The 16,789-nt window shown below is 48.6% G+C and overlaps 1 protein-coding gene across 3 annotated transcripts in view; it reads left to right on the forward strand.

The window, feature by feature from the left end:
- The first annotated feature begins 3,444 nt into the window (after window positions 1-3,444).
- The window catches only part of PCDH19 (protocadherin 19), a 102,548-nt gene continuing 89,203 nt past the window's right edge, over window positions 3,445-16,789 (forward strand). Inside the window, exons 1-3 of one of the 3 annotated variants that reach the window (XM_081126154.1) lie at window positions 4,344-7,256; window positions 10,056-10,196; window positions 10,903-11,230. In XM_081126154.1, coding sequence (XP_080982280.1) covers window positions 5,110-7,256; window positions 10,056-10,196; window positions 10,903-11,230 — 2,616 coding nt within the window. In that variant the 5' untranslated portion in view covers window positions 4,344-5,109. Of the gene's footprint in view, window positions 7,257-10,055; window positions 10,197-10,902; window positions 11,231-16,789 lie in introns of all 3 variants that reach the window. The other 2 variants (XM_081126156.1, XM_081126155.1) reach the window with 2 other exon arrangements.

The raw sequence follows: 16,789 nt of genomic DNA on the forward strand, positions 1-16,789 counted from the left end.
CATTTTAGAGAACACGTCTCAGAAAGGCCCCTTAAACTTGTATGTGCTACAGTCCTCATATTCTGGTATCTTAGTTCCTACCATCAATTTTAACCTTTTTGAACAAAAGTATTTAGCGTGTCCTTACCCTTATTTTGGTCTTCTTCCTTTGCCATTACATTATTTCTGTGGCGTGGCTGAAATTTTAAAGATAAAAAAATATTTTGTTACCAATTTTGATTCTGGCCTCAGTGACTCAAAGAGCTGCCTTGGCCCAGGCCCCACAGCAATGTAGTTGGAGCTCAGGGTTCCAAAGTGTTTCTCAGCAAAGATTGGATCGAAAATACTGAGGACCGTCACTAGATGTCCCTCTTGTGTCTCTAAAGAGGCTAAGGAGGCGGGGCTCCCTTCAGGATTGAAGTAAAAGGAAGCTAAAATTGACAACTTTCTTTTTGTTTTTATTATCTACAAGTAGAACAGTTTTATTCAGTTTCTGAACAAATTCCTGACAATGAAGGTGTTTTCAGCCACTCATTTACTCAATAGCATTCTTGGAGTGTAATGATGAAGTGTGCCTGTTGATCAGAAAAGAAAAAAAAAATACATTCCTAGAGCAAACAGTGTTAGGATTATCTGTAGAAATAGACTGGGGGGATGGAAGAGCTACTTTTTAGAGGGGAGGTGTAACTATCACCCGGAGCGTGGAGGTGACGGTAAAGAAGGGAAACAGAGGCACATGCCCCTGCCTCCCTCAGTTCCTGGCTTCCATCAAAGCAGACTGTGATCGCTGGAAGTATTTGGGGTGCTCTGCGTGGAAAGCAGGGGCTACTGGAACGTGAACAGCGAGCGAGAAGCAGGGAACTCGCTGCCATCTCTTTGGCGAAGAGCACGTTCCTCTTTGCAAATGCTGAACATGTCTTTACAATGTGATTGCAATTACAAAGGTAATGACATTGTACATGAATTGAATTGTCCTATTTATCTTTAAAAGACAGCAGAATATAGACATTCTATTAGCACTCCCCAAGGCAAGAGGTCCGCAGCCTTCTTATCTTGTGTGCATCTTTGCAGATGCCACGGCAATGTTAATCATTTTACCTGAGTAATTCTTCCATTTCTCGTTACCTGGGGGATTGTTAATGGCCGAGACTACTTCTCAGACTCTTTGCTCCCGCTCAATCAAGCCGTGGAGGCGCCAGTTTACTTTTATTGATCAGCGGGTTCCTGACAGCCTTCGCCACAAGGAAGCAGCATCATCCTTTTTTAACTTAAAGGGGAACAGATCGCCTTAAAGTTTACAGCTGAAAGCCTCTAAGCAGAGCACGCAAACATTTTAGCATGCTGCTAATTGTTGTGTTTAAATAGTCCAAGCAATATTTTAGAAAGCTGCCAAACGCCGACTCACATCCCATGATCAGATAGCAAACCCATTTCAAATGCCTTTTTAGGCCTTTTTAATTAGACCCAAATGCACTTCATTCCCACTCGCTGACATCAAAGGTAAATAACTGTGATAAATCAAACGGAGCCCTTTGCGGAGCCCGCGAGCTGCGCCCTCGCTGCCCGCCGTGCTGTCACTCTCCTCTGCTACTGGCCCATTTTCCCAGCAGGGGCTGCAGAAAACCGGACGGGCCACGGGGCTCCCTCCAGCCACAGCTCTGCTGTCCATCTGTGTCTCTAAATGACCAAAATTAAATGATAGCATTGCAGATGCTTTGATTTTTCTCCGGGATGTTCTGGGCTGAATTGTATCCTAATGGAAAAGAGTGAACCGACCTCCACGTGGAAAGCGAATTAGGCTCGATGCGCCCTCCTCTAGGTCTCGGGTGCACCTTGAAGGGGTCTCAACCTCACTCTTGATAATCTCTCTCTGTAGGAAGAAGCTGTCTTTCCCCTCCCCCTGCCAAGGTAAAGGCTGGTAGACTAGCTCCTCTTAGACGGAGAATTTATTTTTAGTCAGCTGGGGGGGCTCTCTGTAAGAAGATGGCAGCTTTGGGAAAACCTATTCTGCGTCCAAATGCCTTTTTTCTTGTTTAATTTTTTTAAAAGGCAAAGTGAGTCTCATTTTAAGCCCACAAGCTCAGGACAATGTCGCTGGGGTAATTATGAGTTTGCTCACCCTAAGACTCCCAGATATATGGGACGACTCCCTCCGAAGGGAGGTTTAGTCCTCTAAGAACTGTGAATTCGGAAGCCTGTCCCCTCCACCCCAATCTATGATTTTAAAGAAACACAGAAACAACTTGCTCAACAGGGTTGGGTTTGTTTTTCTTTAATTTTTCCCGCCAGTGCCCTTAATTAAGAGCCTCAGAACCGGGCGGGGAGGAATCCCCCTCTGTCCCCAGGGCGCTTTCAGCCCGGAAGGCAAACGGAGTTTGATTTCGGCCTCGCGCTCCCCAGCACCCGCAAACCCCGCGGTCGCCGCCACTACCTCCGCCCGAGCGGGGCTGGCAGCCCCCTGGGCCCGAGGCCCCTCGGGAACGCTGGGGCGCCCCGCACACCCGCGCCAACTCCAGCTGCGGGCGACCTACTCGGACTGCGCGCCAGCCCCGCAGCTCCCACCCGACTCGAGGTTCTACCGGCGCGGCGTAGCAGCGTCGGCTCCACCGGCTCTTCTCAAACGTACAGTTTATTTTTAGGAAGCTAAATCCTTCAACAGGGTGGGGTGAGGGGCACCGAAATGTATCGAGCCTTCTCCGGGCTCAATCCCTGCGCCACAGATCCCATCTGATTAACAAGCGACAGGCAAAGAGCGAACCGAACCGGGCCGGGATCCCTGCTGGAGTCCGGGGCAGTGCTGTATCTGCCCGGGAAGGAGGGATGCGGTTGACCGTCCGGGAGGATGGCTTCCGTGATTCTCAGTTGAAGTTAAGACTCACGGGCCAAGAGCCGGATGAAAGAGCACCCCGAGGGCGCTTTCTCCTTTCCCCTTTTCTTTCCACGACCCGAGAAAGAAAGGAGAGGAAGAGAGAGAAACAGACAAATCCAGAACGACGAGACAAAGAGGGAGGGAGACGGGGGAGGGGAGAGGGGGAGAGAGAGGGAGAGAGAGAATATATGATATTCAAGATATGAAGATATGTGAGGGAGAAAAACACGCCGAGAGAATCCAATCCTCCTCATCTTTCCTGCAATCTGTACGTTCACGAGGGGTGCGCTGTTCCTGGGAAGGTTCGGCCGCAGCGCTGGCGCGCCCCGCTCCACCCTGCCCTCTTGCCCTAGCCTGGCCGGCCTCCCTGACTCCCTCCTGGACTCCGCAGTCCAGGGTACCACTGGGTCCCGCCAGCGGGTAAGTTTCCGGCTGGCCCCGCCCAGCCCCGGCCCCCGCGCCTAGGCCCCGCCCCAATTCCGGAGCCCGCTGGGCTGTGCGCTGATTGGCCAGAGCCTGGCGTAGCCCAGCTCGGCAGCTCCGGCTCTCTCCGCCTCTCTCCAGACTCCACTGCCAGTAGTTTGCGGCATCAGGAGGAGCAGCAGCAGCGGCGGCGGCGGCGGCGGCGGGTGCATCGGGGAGACAGACGAGTGGGCGCAGACGGCAGCAAAGCTCCCGCGCACCATGCCCGGCTTACCCGGGGGGCACTGGCACCGGTGTCCCTAGCCCAACGCCGGCCCTCGACGCATCGCTTTCCGTGGCATACCGGCTGAGCGGATTCATCCGAGCTACGAAACCTCCCACCCCTGCTTGCTCACACTCCACACTCACACTCTCCGCACCGCACACTCACTCTCCCTCTCCTCGCACATTCACACACCACCTGAGACAGGAAGAGAGAGCGAGGCAGACCTTCCGAGTGCACGAGCGCCTGAGAGGGAGGGAGCCCGACGCAGAGCGGCCAGCGCCTCTCCGGGAAGATGGAATCAAGACGCTCCCGCAAGTAAACTTTGGTGGCGACAAAACCGTCGACCGCGGCAGCTGCCGAGGCAGACCCCAGCGACATGCGACTGAGCTAGGAGGGCTTCCTCCCGCGGCGGCGGCGGCGGCGGCGGCGGTGGCGGCTCGGCGGCGGCGGCCCTTGGAGCGACATCCCAGCCCAGACCCAGGGTGGAGGAGAAGCCCTCGGTACCCGCGGCGTCGGCCCCGCCTCTCCTGGCCGGTACTGTGGTCGCTTCCCCTCTCCTCCTCCCCATTCCCCGACCCCCCCCCCCCCCCTTCGGGCAATTGGAAAGACCCGGACTTTGATTTTCTTGGACAAATTTTCAACGTCCGGTTTTCACAAACTTGGTGTGGAGGCTCGGGCTGCGTTACTAACTTTGATATCTGAGACGCAACGCCCGCAGTCGAACTGCTTTGTGGTGAGGACTCCGCACCCACCTCTGATCCTGGACGGACGCGCCCCCCAAGCCTTCTGAAGCCAGCCTCGGCGCGAGGGAGCGTGCTCTTCTCGGCTGCCTCTCTGCCCTCCACCTTCCTCTGCCGGCCCTGGGACTGCCATCCGGCTCAGCCAGAAACCTGGGCGCCTGCGGCTCTTGACAGCAAGTCAAACTCCCACCTGCGATCGCCGTTTCTTCCCAAGCCGCCTCAAAAAGGCTACTGTGGCCCCTCCGCTCTCCGGAGGACGCATTCCAGGCGGGTCCCCTCTCCGCAGTGAGCCGGGAGCGCTGGGGAGAGGCCCTTGCGCATGCCAGGTGCACAGACTACGCGCTCGACCGCCCCAGTGCCGGTGCGCTGCGGCGGGCCGGGCTGTGCCTGAGAGACTGCGCCCCCACCGCCCTCCCCGCTTTCGCCCCAAGTTCGGTCCAGACTCGGCCGCGCGTCAACCCGGCCGCTCAGACGCCGTCCGACCCGCAGCCCTGAGCCGCTGCGGCCAGTCGCACCTGGCTAACTCTGAAGGGGGAAAACTGAGTAGCCGGGCTGGAGGGTGGGGGCTCGGGGCCGCTCGGCGCTCCCTCGGGCCCCGGGAGCCCCCGGGCCCCCCGCAAGCCCTCACCGAGTCCGCTGAAACCTCAGCATTGGAGCCGGCGCGGGTTTCCGCCACGCGCCGCCGGGCCGCCCTGGGTGGGACTCCTCCGGAGGCCTCCGGGGCCCCGGGGCGCGCGCAACAGGCGGCCCAAGTCAGCGGGAAGCTGGAGCGCCGGCGGCGTCGGTCTCGGAGGGGCGTGGAGAGGCGAGGCCAGGCAGAGCCCCGCGCGGCCATGGAGTCGCTCCTGCTGCCGGTGCTGCTGCTGTTGGCCGTACTGTGGACGCAGGCGGCCGCCCTCATTAACCTGAAGTACTCGGTAGAAGAGGAGCAGCGCGCCGGGACGGTGATCGCCAACGTGGCCAAGGACGCCCGCGAGGCGGGCTTCGCTCTGGATCCACGGCAGGCCTCTGCCTTTCGTGTGGTGTCCAACTCGGCTCCGCACCTGGTGGACATCAACCCCAGCTCGGGCCTGCTGGTCACCAAGCAGAAGATCGACCGAGACATGCTGTGCCGCCAGAGCCCTAAATGCATCATCTCACTCGAGGTCATGTCCAGTTCAATGGAGATCTGTGTGATTAAGGTGGAGATCAAGGACCTGAATGACAACGCGCCCAGCTTTCCCGCGGCACAGATCGAGCTGGAGATCTCAGAGGCGGCCAGCCCGGGCACACGCATCCCGCTGGACAGCGCCTACGACCCGGACTCCGGCAGCTTTGGCGTGCAGACGTACGAGCTCACACCCAATGAGCTGTTCGGCCTGGAGATCAAGACGCGCGGCGATGGCTCACGCTTTGCTGAACTCGTGGTGGAGAAGAGCCTGGACCGTGAGACACAGTCGCACTACAGCTTTCGAATCACTGCTCTCGACGGCGGCGACCCGCCGCACCTGGGCACTGTTGGCCTCAACATCAAGGTGACCGACTCCAATGACAACAACCCGGTGTTTAGCGAGTCCACCTATTCGGTGAGTGTGCCAGAGAACTCACCTCCAAACACACCGGTCATCCGCCTCAACGCCAGCGACCCAGACGAAGGCACCAATGGCCAGGTGGTTTACTCCTTCTATGGCTACGTCAATGACCGCACCCGTGAGCTCTTCCAGATCGACCCGCACAGTGGCCTCGTCACGGTCACCGGTGCCCTAGACTACGAAGAGGGCCACGTGTACGAACTGGACGTGCAGGCCAAGGACCTGGGGCCCAACTCTATCCCGGCACACTGCAAGGTCACCGTCAACATTCTGGACACCAACGACAACCCGCCGGTAATCAACCTGCTGTCCGTCAACAGCGAGCTGGTGGAGGTGAGCGAGAGCGCCCCCCCGGGCTATGTGATTGCACTGGTGAGGGTGTCTGATCGAGATTCCGGCCTCAATGGGCGCGTGCAGTGCCGTTTGCTGGGCAACGTGCCCTTTCGGCTGCAAGAGTATGAGAGTTTCTCCACTATCCTGGTGGACGGACGGCTGGACCGCGAGCAGCACGACCAGTACAACCTTACGATCCAGGCGCGCGACGGCGGTGTGCCCATGCTGCAGAGTGCCAAATCCTTTACTGTGCGCATCACCGACGAGAACGACAACCACCCGCACTTCTCCAAACCCTATTACCAGGTCATTGTGCAGGAGAACAACACGCCCGGCGCCTATCTTCTGTCTGTATCTGCCCGAGACCCCGACCTGGGTCTCAATGGTAGTGTCTCCTACCAGATAGTGCCGTCGCAGGTGCGAGACATGCCTGTCTTCACCTATGTCTCGATCAACCCCAACTCCGGCGACATCTACGCGCTGAGATCCTTCAACCACGAGCAGACCAAGGCATTTGAATTCAAGGTACTGGCCAAAGACGGCGGCCTGCCCTCGCTGCAGAGCAACGCCACAGTTCGGGTCATCATCCTCGACGTCAATGATAATACCCCTGTCATCACTGCCCCACCACTGATCAATGGCACCGCTGAGATCTACATCCCCCGCAACTCCGGCATAGGCTATCTTGTGACCATTGTCAAAGCCGAGGACTATGACGAGGGCGAGAACGGCCGGGTCACCTACGACATGACCGAGGGAGATCGTGGCTTCTTTGAAATAGACCAGGTCAACGGCGAAGTAAGAACCACTCGCACCTTCAGCGAGAGCTCCAAGGCTTCCTATGAACTTATTGTGGTGGCCCACGACCACGGCAAGACGTCCCTTTCCGCCTCTGCGCTCGTCCTAATCTACCTGTCCCCTGCTCTCGATGCCCAAGAGTCCATGGGCTCAGTGAACTTGTCCCTGATTTTCATTATTGCCCTAGGCTCCATTGCCGGCATCCTCTTTGTCACTATGATCTTCGTGGCGATCAAGTGCAAGCGGGACAACAAAGAGATCCGGACCTACAACTGCAGGTAGAGCCAACTTTTCTTTCTTTCCTTTTTTTGTCTTTAGTGAATAAGGTGTATCCGTGTCGCTGTGTGAAAATCCCAGTGCTTTTGTTTCCTACTTAAATGCATGCATGGTACCTACAGCTCTTCTTTTCTGAGGGGGGAAAGTTTGTGGCAGTCTACACTGATCAATTCTTTTGATCTGACAATTTGCTGGAAGATAATCATTTACTGTTCAATGGATTCTGTCACATAATGATGATGAGCAGCAAAGCAATTATCATTTTAAAATTTGCACAGCTGTCTCCATGAAGTTGTGGCAGGAAAAAAAAAACAAAAAAAAAACGGGGTTGGGGGAGAAAGGGAGGGAGGGAGGGAGGGAGGAAGGGAAGGAGGGAGGGAGGGAGAGAGAGATATATCGATTGACTGATTTTCCCCAGAACCACCAAGTACTAAGTCTTGATTTCAGGGTCACATTGTTTTGGGGACAGATACTGAGAGGAGAGAGGGTGCTGATAACTGCCATCATGTTGTAGAGATAGAGTGTGAAAAAAGCCTGTGAGTGGAAATCTAAGGTAGGAAACTGACAGTTGGGGAGACGAAAGAACAGGAATGGGTGGGGAAGCAGGTGATTAGTGTTTTCTTGGCTTGTTTTGTATCCACTCCCCAAACACCTGGCTATGTAAAGTGAAAGTCTAACAGTCATGTGTATGCTTTCAAAATCTGGTTGGTTGGTGAGGTACAGACCAAACATCCCAATGAGGGACAGGACTTTACATCCAGATGTTTGTGTTTTTTTTAAAAAATAGCAAACTTCTGGAGTTGGTGGTGCTTTCCTCTAATGTGGGACTGGTTGTTGTATTGAGATCTGCTCCCTACCAGTGGATGTCACTATGGACTATTGTGTTACAGTCTCCTTTCAACTGTGAGCAGGATGTGTGTGTGTATGTGTGACGGGGGGGGGGGGGGGGGGGGGAGGGAAGAAATTGTGGAAACTGGAATAGCACATACTGCTTTTTAAAAAAGATTTTATGATAAGCACATTAGAAGGTCTCACTGAAGCCCTTCCTTACAATTGGATAGAACAAATCTAAGTATTTCTAGAATCTAATTTAGGATAATACATGTAATTTTTTTCCAGCAGTGTCTCATCGAAACGGTTGAAAAAATTGTTTCTTTAGTTTTCTGAAAATGAATGCTGCTGCTATTTCTAACTAAGGTGTGTGTGCGCTTTCAACACACCTACACATCCAGTGTGTCTTTTGTGCCATCTGTGCTTGCATGTTAGTCAAAATATGTTCCTATAGGTCCAATTTGTATTTTACACCATCTGAAATGCACACTTTTGTGAATCAGAGCCCCCTGAATATGTAACAGCTATGCAATTATTGTTTCCCTTTTACTATTCTCTGCGTTACACAAGTTAGTAGACAAATGCTAACCACACATGAATATCAATCAGGTGCCACAAAAGAGCAGCTGCAATGCCTCATAAATGCTTTAATCCTGTTACTACTGAAATGGCCGTGACTTTTCTTCAGCTCCAAGTCATTTCAGATGGGAAACATGGAAATTAATATTGCTCTTCTTACCTTTGAAACATGCAAGGGCCAGTGGTGATTTTTATAGGAGAAAAATGTGAGGTCTATACAGTTTTATTTATGTGGAGATAATGATAGAGGGGGTTCTTTTTAGGTCATTTCCAGAGCATAAAGTAAATGCATAAGACCCTTTCCTTGATGAAAAAGAAATCAGCTTGAGATAAAGATATTGAAGGCTTTGCCACCTCTTGGTGATGTATGGCTAGAAGTGAGAGTTCCTTCCTAGAGCTTGCCAGGAAGATCATTAAACAGGGACGAGAGCATTTGAATAGGAAAAAAAAGTCACAGTGCTCTCCAACTTCACTCACATGTGAATTTTGTAAAGAGCTCTGTTCCCTGTGATGGTTTGGGATTAATGAAGTACAGTTTAATTAAATAATTGGTCAATACAGACAAGGCTGCCCAATGACTGCCTCAGCTGAATAATTGGATGGGGCATTGCCAAACTTACCCATCATGGGTAAACAAAATGATTAGAACTTCCCATTGATTCTGTAAACAGATTAGAAGAGAAAATCAACCCCCATCCTGGGGCCTTTGGGATTTAATCTGCTCCCAAGACCCAGGAGCATCAGTTTGCCATCACTGCAAGTTGGCCTGAACACAGAGCTAAAGGGTGAGGGGGACACAACTGCTCAGCTCTTGGAAGATCACAGGGGCACAGCAAGAATTTGCCTCTGGAGATATGTGATGTCCCTGTCTGCTCAGACTTTTTTAGAAACTTAAAGTTGAAGAGCTTGTCTTTCCATGTACTAGGCAGAGGTTTCTTGTCAGCATCTGCAGAACCTCTTCCTCAAATGCACTCATTTATGAGACTTGTGAGATGATCTGCAACTGCTGCTTGAATTGGGGCTCTCTTTTTGTATTCAGACAATTAGCTTTGTCCAGTGAGAATAGAGGCACAGTCTTTCCCTTGTAGAGATCCACCTGTATTGTTTATTAACCCTATTGTTTTGCTGATTATTGCCCAGAAACTGAATTTCCAAACAATAGGCTGAATCATTGTGTGCAAAATAATGAATGACTTTGCTAATCTGGCTACATTTTCATGTATTTCTTTTGACAAGTCTCTTAATGCTTGGTGTCTTTGGTGCACGTTGCTGGGTCTGTGTCAGTGTTAATTAAATTGAGCTCTTTATGTTCCAGTTGCAGCACAGCTGCTTGTAGGTACACCTGAATGGAGAAGGATGCTGAATGCACTAACCTTTAAATTCCTTTGCAGTAATTGTTTAAGCATCACTTGTCTCCTGGGCTGTTTTATAAAAGGACAAAACAGCAAGTGTCAGCATTGCATCTCGGTTTCTCCCATTAGCGAGGAGCAAGACAGAAAGGCTGAGGAGAAAGTGAGCCTAAGGGGAAAGAGGTAAAGAGGCATTTCCCCTCGTTCTAGTGGGTTTGGCTACCAGGTTTCTCCAGGAGAGGCGGGCTGGGGTGGGGAGTGGAAGGGAGCAGGGCTACGGTAGAGGGAAGGAGGGTGTGGAGGCGAGGAGCCAAGGATGTGGCAAAGGGCAGGGCCTGTTCTCTTACCCCAGCCCAAAACTCATCAGGTCAACCGGAGGAACCTAACCGAGGGTGTTTGCCACATGGCATATGTCTGGAGGAACTGAAAAGAGGGTTATTTTGTATTTCTTTCTAATCCTTCCTCCGTTTAACTAGGACTTGCTGCTTATTTCACCCAGGAGTTACTTTGGGTTCCAGGGAAGTTCCAGATTTGAGCATTTTTATGCTTTCTCTCCCATAGGCTCAACTTTCCCTGTCCCCCCCCCACCCCACCCCCACCCTCTCAAATGGCCACTCTCAACGAGAAAATTCCAAATCTAAAGTGCAGAAACTTTGGTTTGGGGGTGGGGTGGGGCGGGCGGTTACTATGTTTAATAAGAAAACTTTATGGCCCTCAGCTTGTTTTCGAATGTAAAGAGCACAGGGAGAAACCCGATGATGTAATGCACCCTCCCGGATAGGAAGCTGGAGCAGAGATGGGGTGCAACTTCTGGGGTACTTAATGTTTATTAATCAATGCATGGTTTGGGAGGGCGTTAGCGATACATGCTGCCTTTTCTGTCACATAGAATCGCTGAGTACTCCTATGGGCATCAAAAGAAATCAAGCAAGAAGAAAAAAATCAATAAGAATGACATTCGCCTGGTACCCCGGGATGTGGAGGAGACAGACAAGATGAACGTTGTCAGTTGCTCCTCCCTGACCTCGTCCCTCAACTATTTCGACTACCACCAGCAGACACTGCCCCTGGGCTGCCGCCGCTCTGAGAGCACTTTCCTGAATGTGGAGAACCAGAATACCCGCAATACTAGCGCCAACCACATCTATCATCACTCTTTCAACAGCCAGGGCCCCCAGCAGCCAGACCTGATCATCAATGGCGTGCCTCTGCCCGAGGTGAGTGCATCTAAGTGGCTCTGTGAGGTTCACCCAAAGCTTTTCCCACAGGCTTCTACCCTGGCGCCTTCCTTGGCAAAGATAGGAAGAACTTTTCTGCCTAAACCCGTTTCCATAATCCAGGCATACTACCAGTGCTTCTCGGAGCAAAGGGTAACCCAACGTATTGGGCCTTTGTAGGGGTGGATTTGGGGAGTGGAAGCTCAAGGGGGCTGCGCCTTTGAAATCCCTGTATTAGGTATTCTGGCATAATCTGAATTTGCTCCACCTGTTGCAAATAAGGCAGGCTGGCCGGTCAGTTAAAATGGCAGAGAAAAAGTCAACAAGTAGTGTTAAAGATGGATGAACACTGGAATGCTCAGGGGCCAGTTTCCCAGGGAGAGAGCGAGTCAGCCTTCCAAAGCTCACTTTTTCTTTTTCTTTGGCGATTATGCATGTTTTGCCGAAAATATGGAGGGGATGGCTATAGGGAGGCTAGGAAAAAATTAAAAAGCCACTCTGTCTTTTCTTGGTAGTTCTTATGGTGATGTTTGTCAAATGGGGAGCTTAAAACTGTCATTAATAATGAAAATTTCAGGAATTAACTATGCATTTAAATTAACTATGTTTCCCTTTACTGAGAATGAATGTTTTAAAATGGAAGCATTTTTAAAGAACCCTATATGGTCCAATGTTTGCTGCTTATGGAAATATCTCAGGGTATTAGGCTGAAAATGTGGATGATGCTGGGTGGGTGACTGGCTGGGTGAAAGGTTATAAATAACAGTTAAGTTGATTTTATTTTTCCATGAATTGCTTAAGTCCCTCTTTGGTTGAAAATTTGATGCACTGGGAGAAATATGCCCTCTTTCAGGCCACTAATGCAAGGAATGCTGCATGCTCGGAGAGTACTTCCACATTTAATGAAGTACCTTCTCCACCACTGTCTCCTTTGATTCTTGCAATCAGGTGTCTTGATACAGTGCCCTTCCGTAGATGATGAAGTGGAGATCCAGAGATGCTATGGAACTTGTTCAGACTCACAGAGCGGGACATCAAGAGAGAGATAGGACTAGATCACAGGGCTCTATAACTCTCTGGCAAGTGCTGTTTCAGTGACATTTTCCTGCCTCAGAAATAATTCAGCCTGACATACCTGGGCTATGATGCACATAAAATGGCCTCATAGTATTTGTATCAATTTCAAAAGGCAAAGGGTTTTAGGACCACTTGCATCGATTGCTTCTCTTAGTTCATGAAAAATAATTCTCCTCAGAATTAATGGGACCAAAGAGCAGTTCTTTTAATAAGAAACTGACTATATTCTGCCAGCAAGAACAACACCAAGAGTTTCAATTTATAAATCTATAAGTAAGGATTTATTGAAAATCCAGTATTACGCTAGGTAGGCTCAGTTACAATTGTGAATGTTAGTGGATAGTACTAGGGACTAGACCATAGACTTTTTGGAGGACTATTTGTGGACCATCAAGAGTTCAGCAATGGAGAGGGAGAGCTAGTGCTATGTAGTGGAATCAGACAGATCGTGATTTTGAATCTGGGGAACACCTCTTGCTATGGAATCTTCTGAGTCTCTGTTTCCTCATCTACAAAATGGGCACAGCAAGGTTGGGCCAAGGAATAATATGACATTGCACAATGTAAAGGGTCTGACACATAGGTGCCCTCTGAATAGGACAATAATTGGAGAATCACTGTTGTAACAGCCTATATACCTAAGTGTGACTCCTTAGGCACTTGTAACCAAAGAGGAATTTAGGCTGGTTCTATATAGGTGAGACCTACAAAGTGGTGTGATTACAGTATTCATATTGGATATATAAGCAATGGAGGTAAAAGTTTGTGGGTTCAGGTGCTAACTGCTGCTGCTTGTAGAGATGGACAAAAGGATTGAATTCTGAGGGCTTGGTGATTACTTATGCAATCAGTTGAAGACACTAGAGAAATGTGAGCCTAGGTGTCTATGAGATCCTTGGAGGTGGCAGGAGACATATGCTTATGTCTGCATGGTTTACCTAAGATCTTGGTGTTCTTTCTGAAATTCTCCTATGACAGAATTAAACAAAGCATTGCTTCAATTATTTAGAAAAGCCATTGAATGTCTGAATTCTGATCCTATCCCTGACTATAAAGCCAAATGTTCTCCTTATTTAACAAAATCATGCAGATCTAGTGTCTAGGGCTAGTCAGGGCCAAGACAATGTATACTAGACAGAGTGAGGTTAAGTGTGTATTTCTAATATGCGGTCCTGGAGGGTGCAACTGACAAACCCATTCAGAAAGGGGAGAGGCCCACTCAGAGCCATGCATGAATCAGGCAACTTAACCTGTATCTGTCACAAAGTCCCACATAAAGAAAATGACACTTCTCTTTTTCTTCTCATACCAGATGCCCCTCAGCCTGAATTAAGTAGAATACTTGAGGTACAGTGAACTCTATAGAAGAGCAGGAATGTTTGATTCATACATTCAACTATATTTGTTGAGTGTATACTCTTTGGAAGGTGCTGCTCTAGGGCCTAATGTTAGAGAAATAAAAGGATGGTCTCTCATCTCAAGGAATGCACATTCTAATCGGGGAGACAAGCACACAAATAGGTGATTTGTATGGAGTAATAAATGCTGCTATCAGCTACAATGGGATATTTGCCTTTTCCAGGATAGTAATATACTGATGTATTTCCTACCTTTTCTTTATATTTTCCTCATTATTTAGTGAATTAATTCAAGAAACCAACATTTATTAAGCAATTATAGCACAGAGCGATAAGTGCTTAAATGTGATAAATGTAAGATTCTATGGAAATCTCTGTATTAGATCTTATTTTTTCCTTCATATTATTTCATTAAACCATTCTTTTATTTGTCTTTTAATTCAACCTACTAGCATTTATGACACACTTAGAATCTGCCAGGCACTGTACTACTTGCCGAGGATACAAAAATAAAACAGATGATCTTTGACCCCAGGGAGCTTACCAGGAGACAGACAAGTAAACAGATCATTTCAATTCAGGATAACATCTCTTTAGTGAGCATATGTCACATTCTTACTCTCAGTATTGGGACCAAAGGCCACTACACATTAGGTTCCTCTGTTGGTCTACCTTGTGACAAACCCGGTCCTTTCATTAGCTGCGGGAATAGTTGCAGGGGCTACTCAAAATGGCATTAGAGAGGAGCCAGAACTGCTTCTCTCACAGGCCTCCATTCAACTTTGAAGTTTATCACCATGGCATGAGATCAGCTCAGTAAGCACTGTTTGAATATCTACTGTGTGCTCAGCTGTGTGGCAGGTACCATGGGGATCCCAAATAAATATAATATGTAGATGTTTTCCTCAGAAAGTTCATAGTCTAGGTGGGGAGCTAAGATCACCCACAAGCAATACAAGTGTTTCTACTTTACAAGCTCCTTAGTATTCCCTTTCTCCTCCTTCCATGATAGCCCTGCCATCATTTATATGTGGATTTACTGTTGCGCTCAAAGTTTGGTGCCGATTTGGCCGTATCCTTTGCATCAGTGTGCAAGCGTGGACACATGTGAGCATCGGTGGCTCTAGAAATCAACAATGTGACTTCAAACGCAGTTAGGTGGGTAAGGTAAAGGGAATGGGGCATTAATCTGGAGAATTGAAGGTTAGCCTTTACTATTACAGAGACCATCTTGCCCAGATTGCATATTATTATCTACCAGTCCTCTGATGTTGGTCAGGAAATAAGTTATGTGGATTTTGTACGCAAATTTGAGGAGGAAAAGTGGAGGATGTCTTTGCTGTTTACAGAAGCGTTTTGTAGAATTAGGTATCTTTTAAATATTTTTCAGAGATGTCGGGTATGTCTTAAATATTCTACATTGAAAGGTGAGGACTCAGTCCTTGGCTACTGGTTTATTTAGGCCATAGACTGAGTATATGTGAAAGTGAGTGTGTGTGTGTGTGTGTGTGTGTGTGTGTGTGTGTGCACGCGGGAGGGGGGACTGTGGGTGGATGGTATGGAGAGTGAAGAGAAGGAAAGGGGGGTTAAAAAAACAGAATGGAGAAGAAAGTAAGTTTGTCAGTTTGCTAAAATTTTTCTAAAAACATTCAAATTTTTTTTGAGGCCTCTTGGTATAGTAAATGACTGGTATTCCAAACTTATGGACCCGAAGCATGCCTACTGGGCACCTCTGGATGCTGGAAAGTGTAACTTCTTTGTAAGTCAGCATTCCTGCATTTCCCTTTTTATCACCCAGGCTGTGGTCATTGCTGGAGGAAGAAAATGAAACTCACTTCTTCTGCTGGTCATGGAGACGGGGTGGGGCCTTTTCCTGCCTTCATAAGGGAGGAAATGGCCCAAACACTCAGTCTCTTTGACGAGGTGTTTTTAAATGTTAGTTTTCTAATGTTAAATATTCCTAAGTTGATAGCTGTGAGTGATAGTGGACAAGATATTGCAGAATTCTAATCATAGGTGCATAGGGATTTAGATTTTAGTTTCAAACTCAATCTTGACTTCTGTCTATTTTTCTACCTTTTGCTAGCAAACTGTAGCATCTTTGATATGAGACTTACTAAGGGTGTGTGCATGCTCTGCTGTGGTCACTCACCAAGCAGTTTCATAAATAGCAGTGTAGTAGCAGTGGGAGAGTTTGCAGAACAAGGTTATATGAGATAGGCCAAATTGAATGCTTCCAATTATCCTACCCTAAGTCTCAATGCACGTTATCTTAGTGCAAATAATGAAACTAAAACACCAGTTAGGCTTTGAAGAAAATAAGAAAAAAAAACACAAAAAAACAGCTCAGCATGCTTTGGCCCCTAAAACAGTTTTAAAATTAGGATTTGCAGTGATTTGAGTGAAACCCTAGGCTAAGAAACTAGAAAAGCAGCCACAAACCCATCAGATGTCAGATTCAGAAGTCACTAGAAAATTCATAAGTATGTTGAGGCTGGCTTGGATAGCAATAAAATAACACAGAGCACTACTTCCAATTAAAACAGACCAACAAACCTCCCAGTGAGTGTTTTTATTTTACTTTCCTTGTTATGGCAGGGCCTTGGAACCATCTAAGTCTTATCACTGTGGGTCACAAGTAAGCCTCAGGCTGCAGAAAGAAGCAATGGAAAACAGTGTAACCCCCACCTTTTCAAGATTGCTTAGTCCAGTTGACTTTTACACTTTGGATGGTGAGCACACAATGGAGTATAGAGATGTTGTATTATAAAGCTGTACACCTGAAATTTATATAATGCTATTAAGCAACGTTACCCAATAAATTTAATTTAAAAAAATCGATGGCTCCACTTCTACTAAGGGGCATTCTGGGCCACCCATTGCCTATATTGTATCTTATTGGCTGGTTTGAGATCTAGCCCAGGTAGTGTATTTCCCAGTGGGGATCCGCTTGCAAGATGTGTTCCAGAATAAACTGTTCCTCTGTCGTCTCCATGCAACTGCTGCAGAACTCAGATAGTTTACATTAGTATTTGCTAATTTATTATTACCATTCCTTATTGGCAATTAACTGGTTACCTTAGAGATCATTTCTCTCCCCATACACCTTCCCTGAAGTTGAGCT

This window comes from Miniopterus schreibersii (genome assembly GCF_964146895.1).
Source record: "Miniopterus schreibersii genome assembly, chromosome: X".
Lineage (NCBI taxonomy): Eukaryota > Metazoa > Chordata > Mammalia > Chiroptera > Miniopteridae > Miniopterus > Miniopterus schreibersii.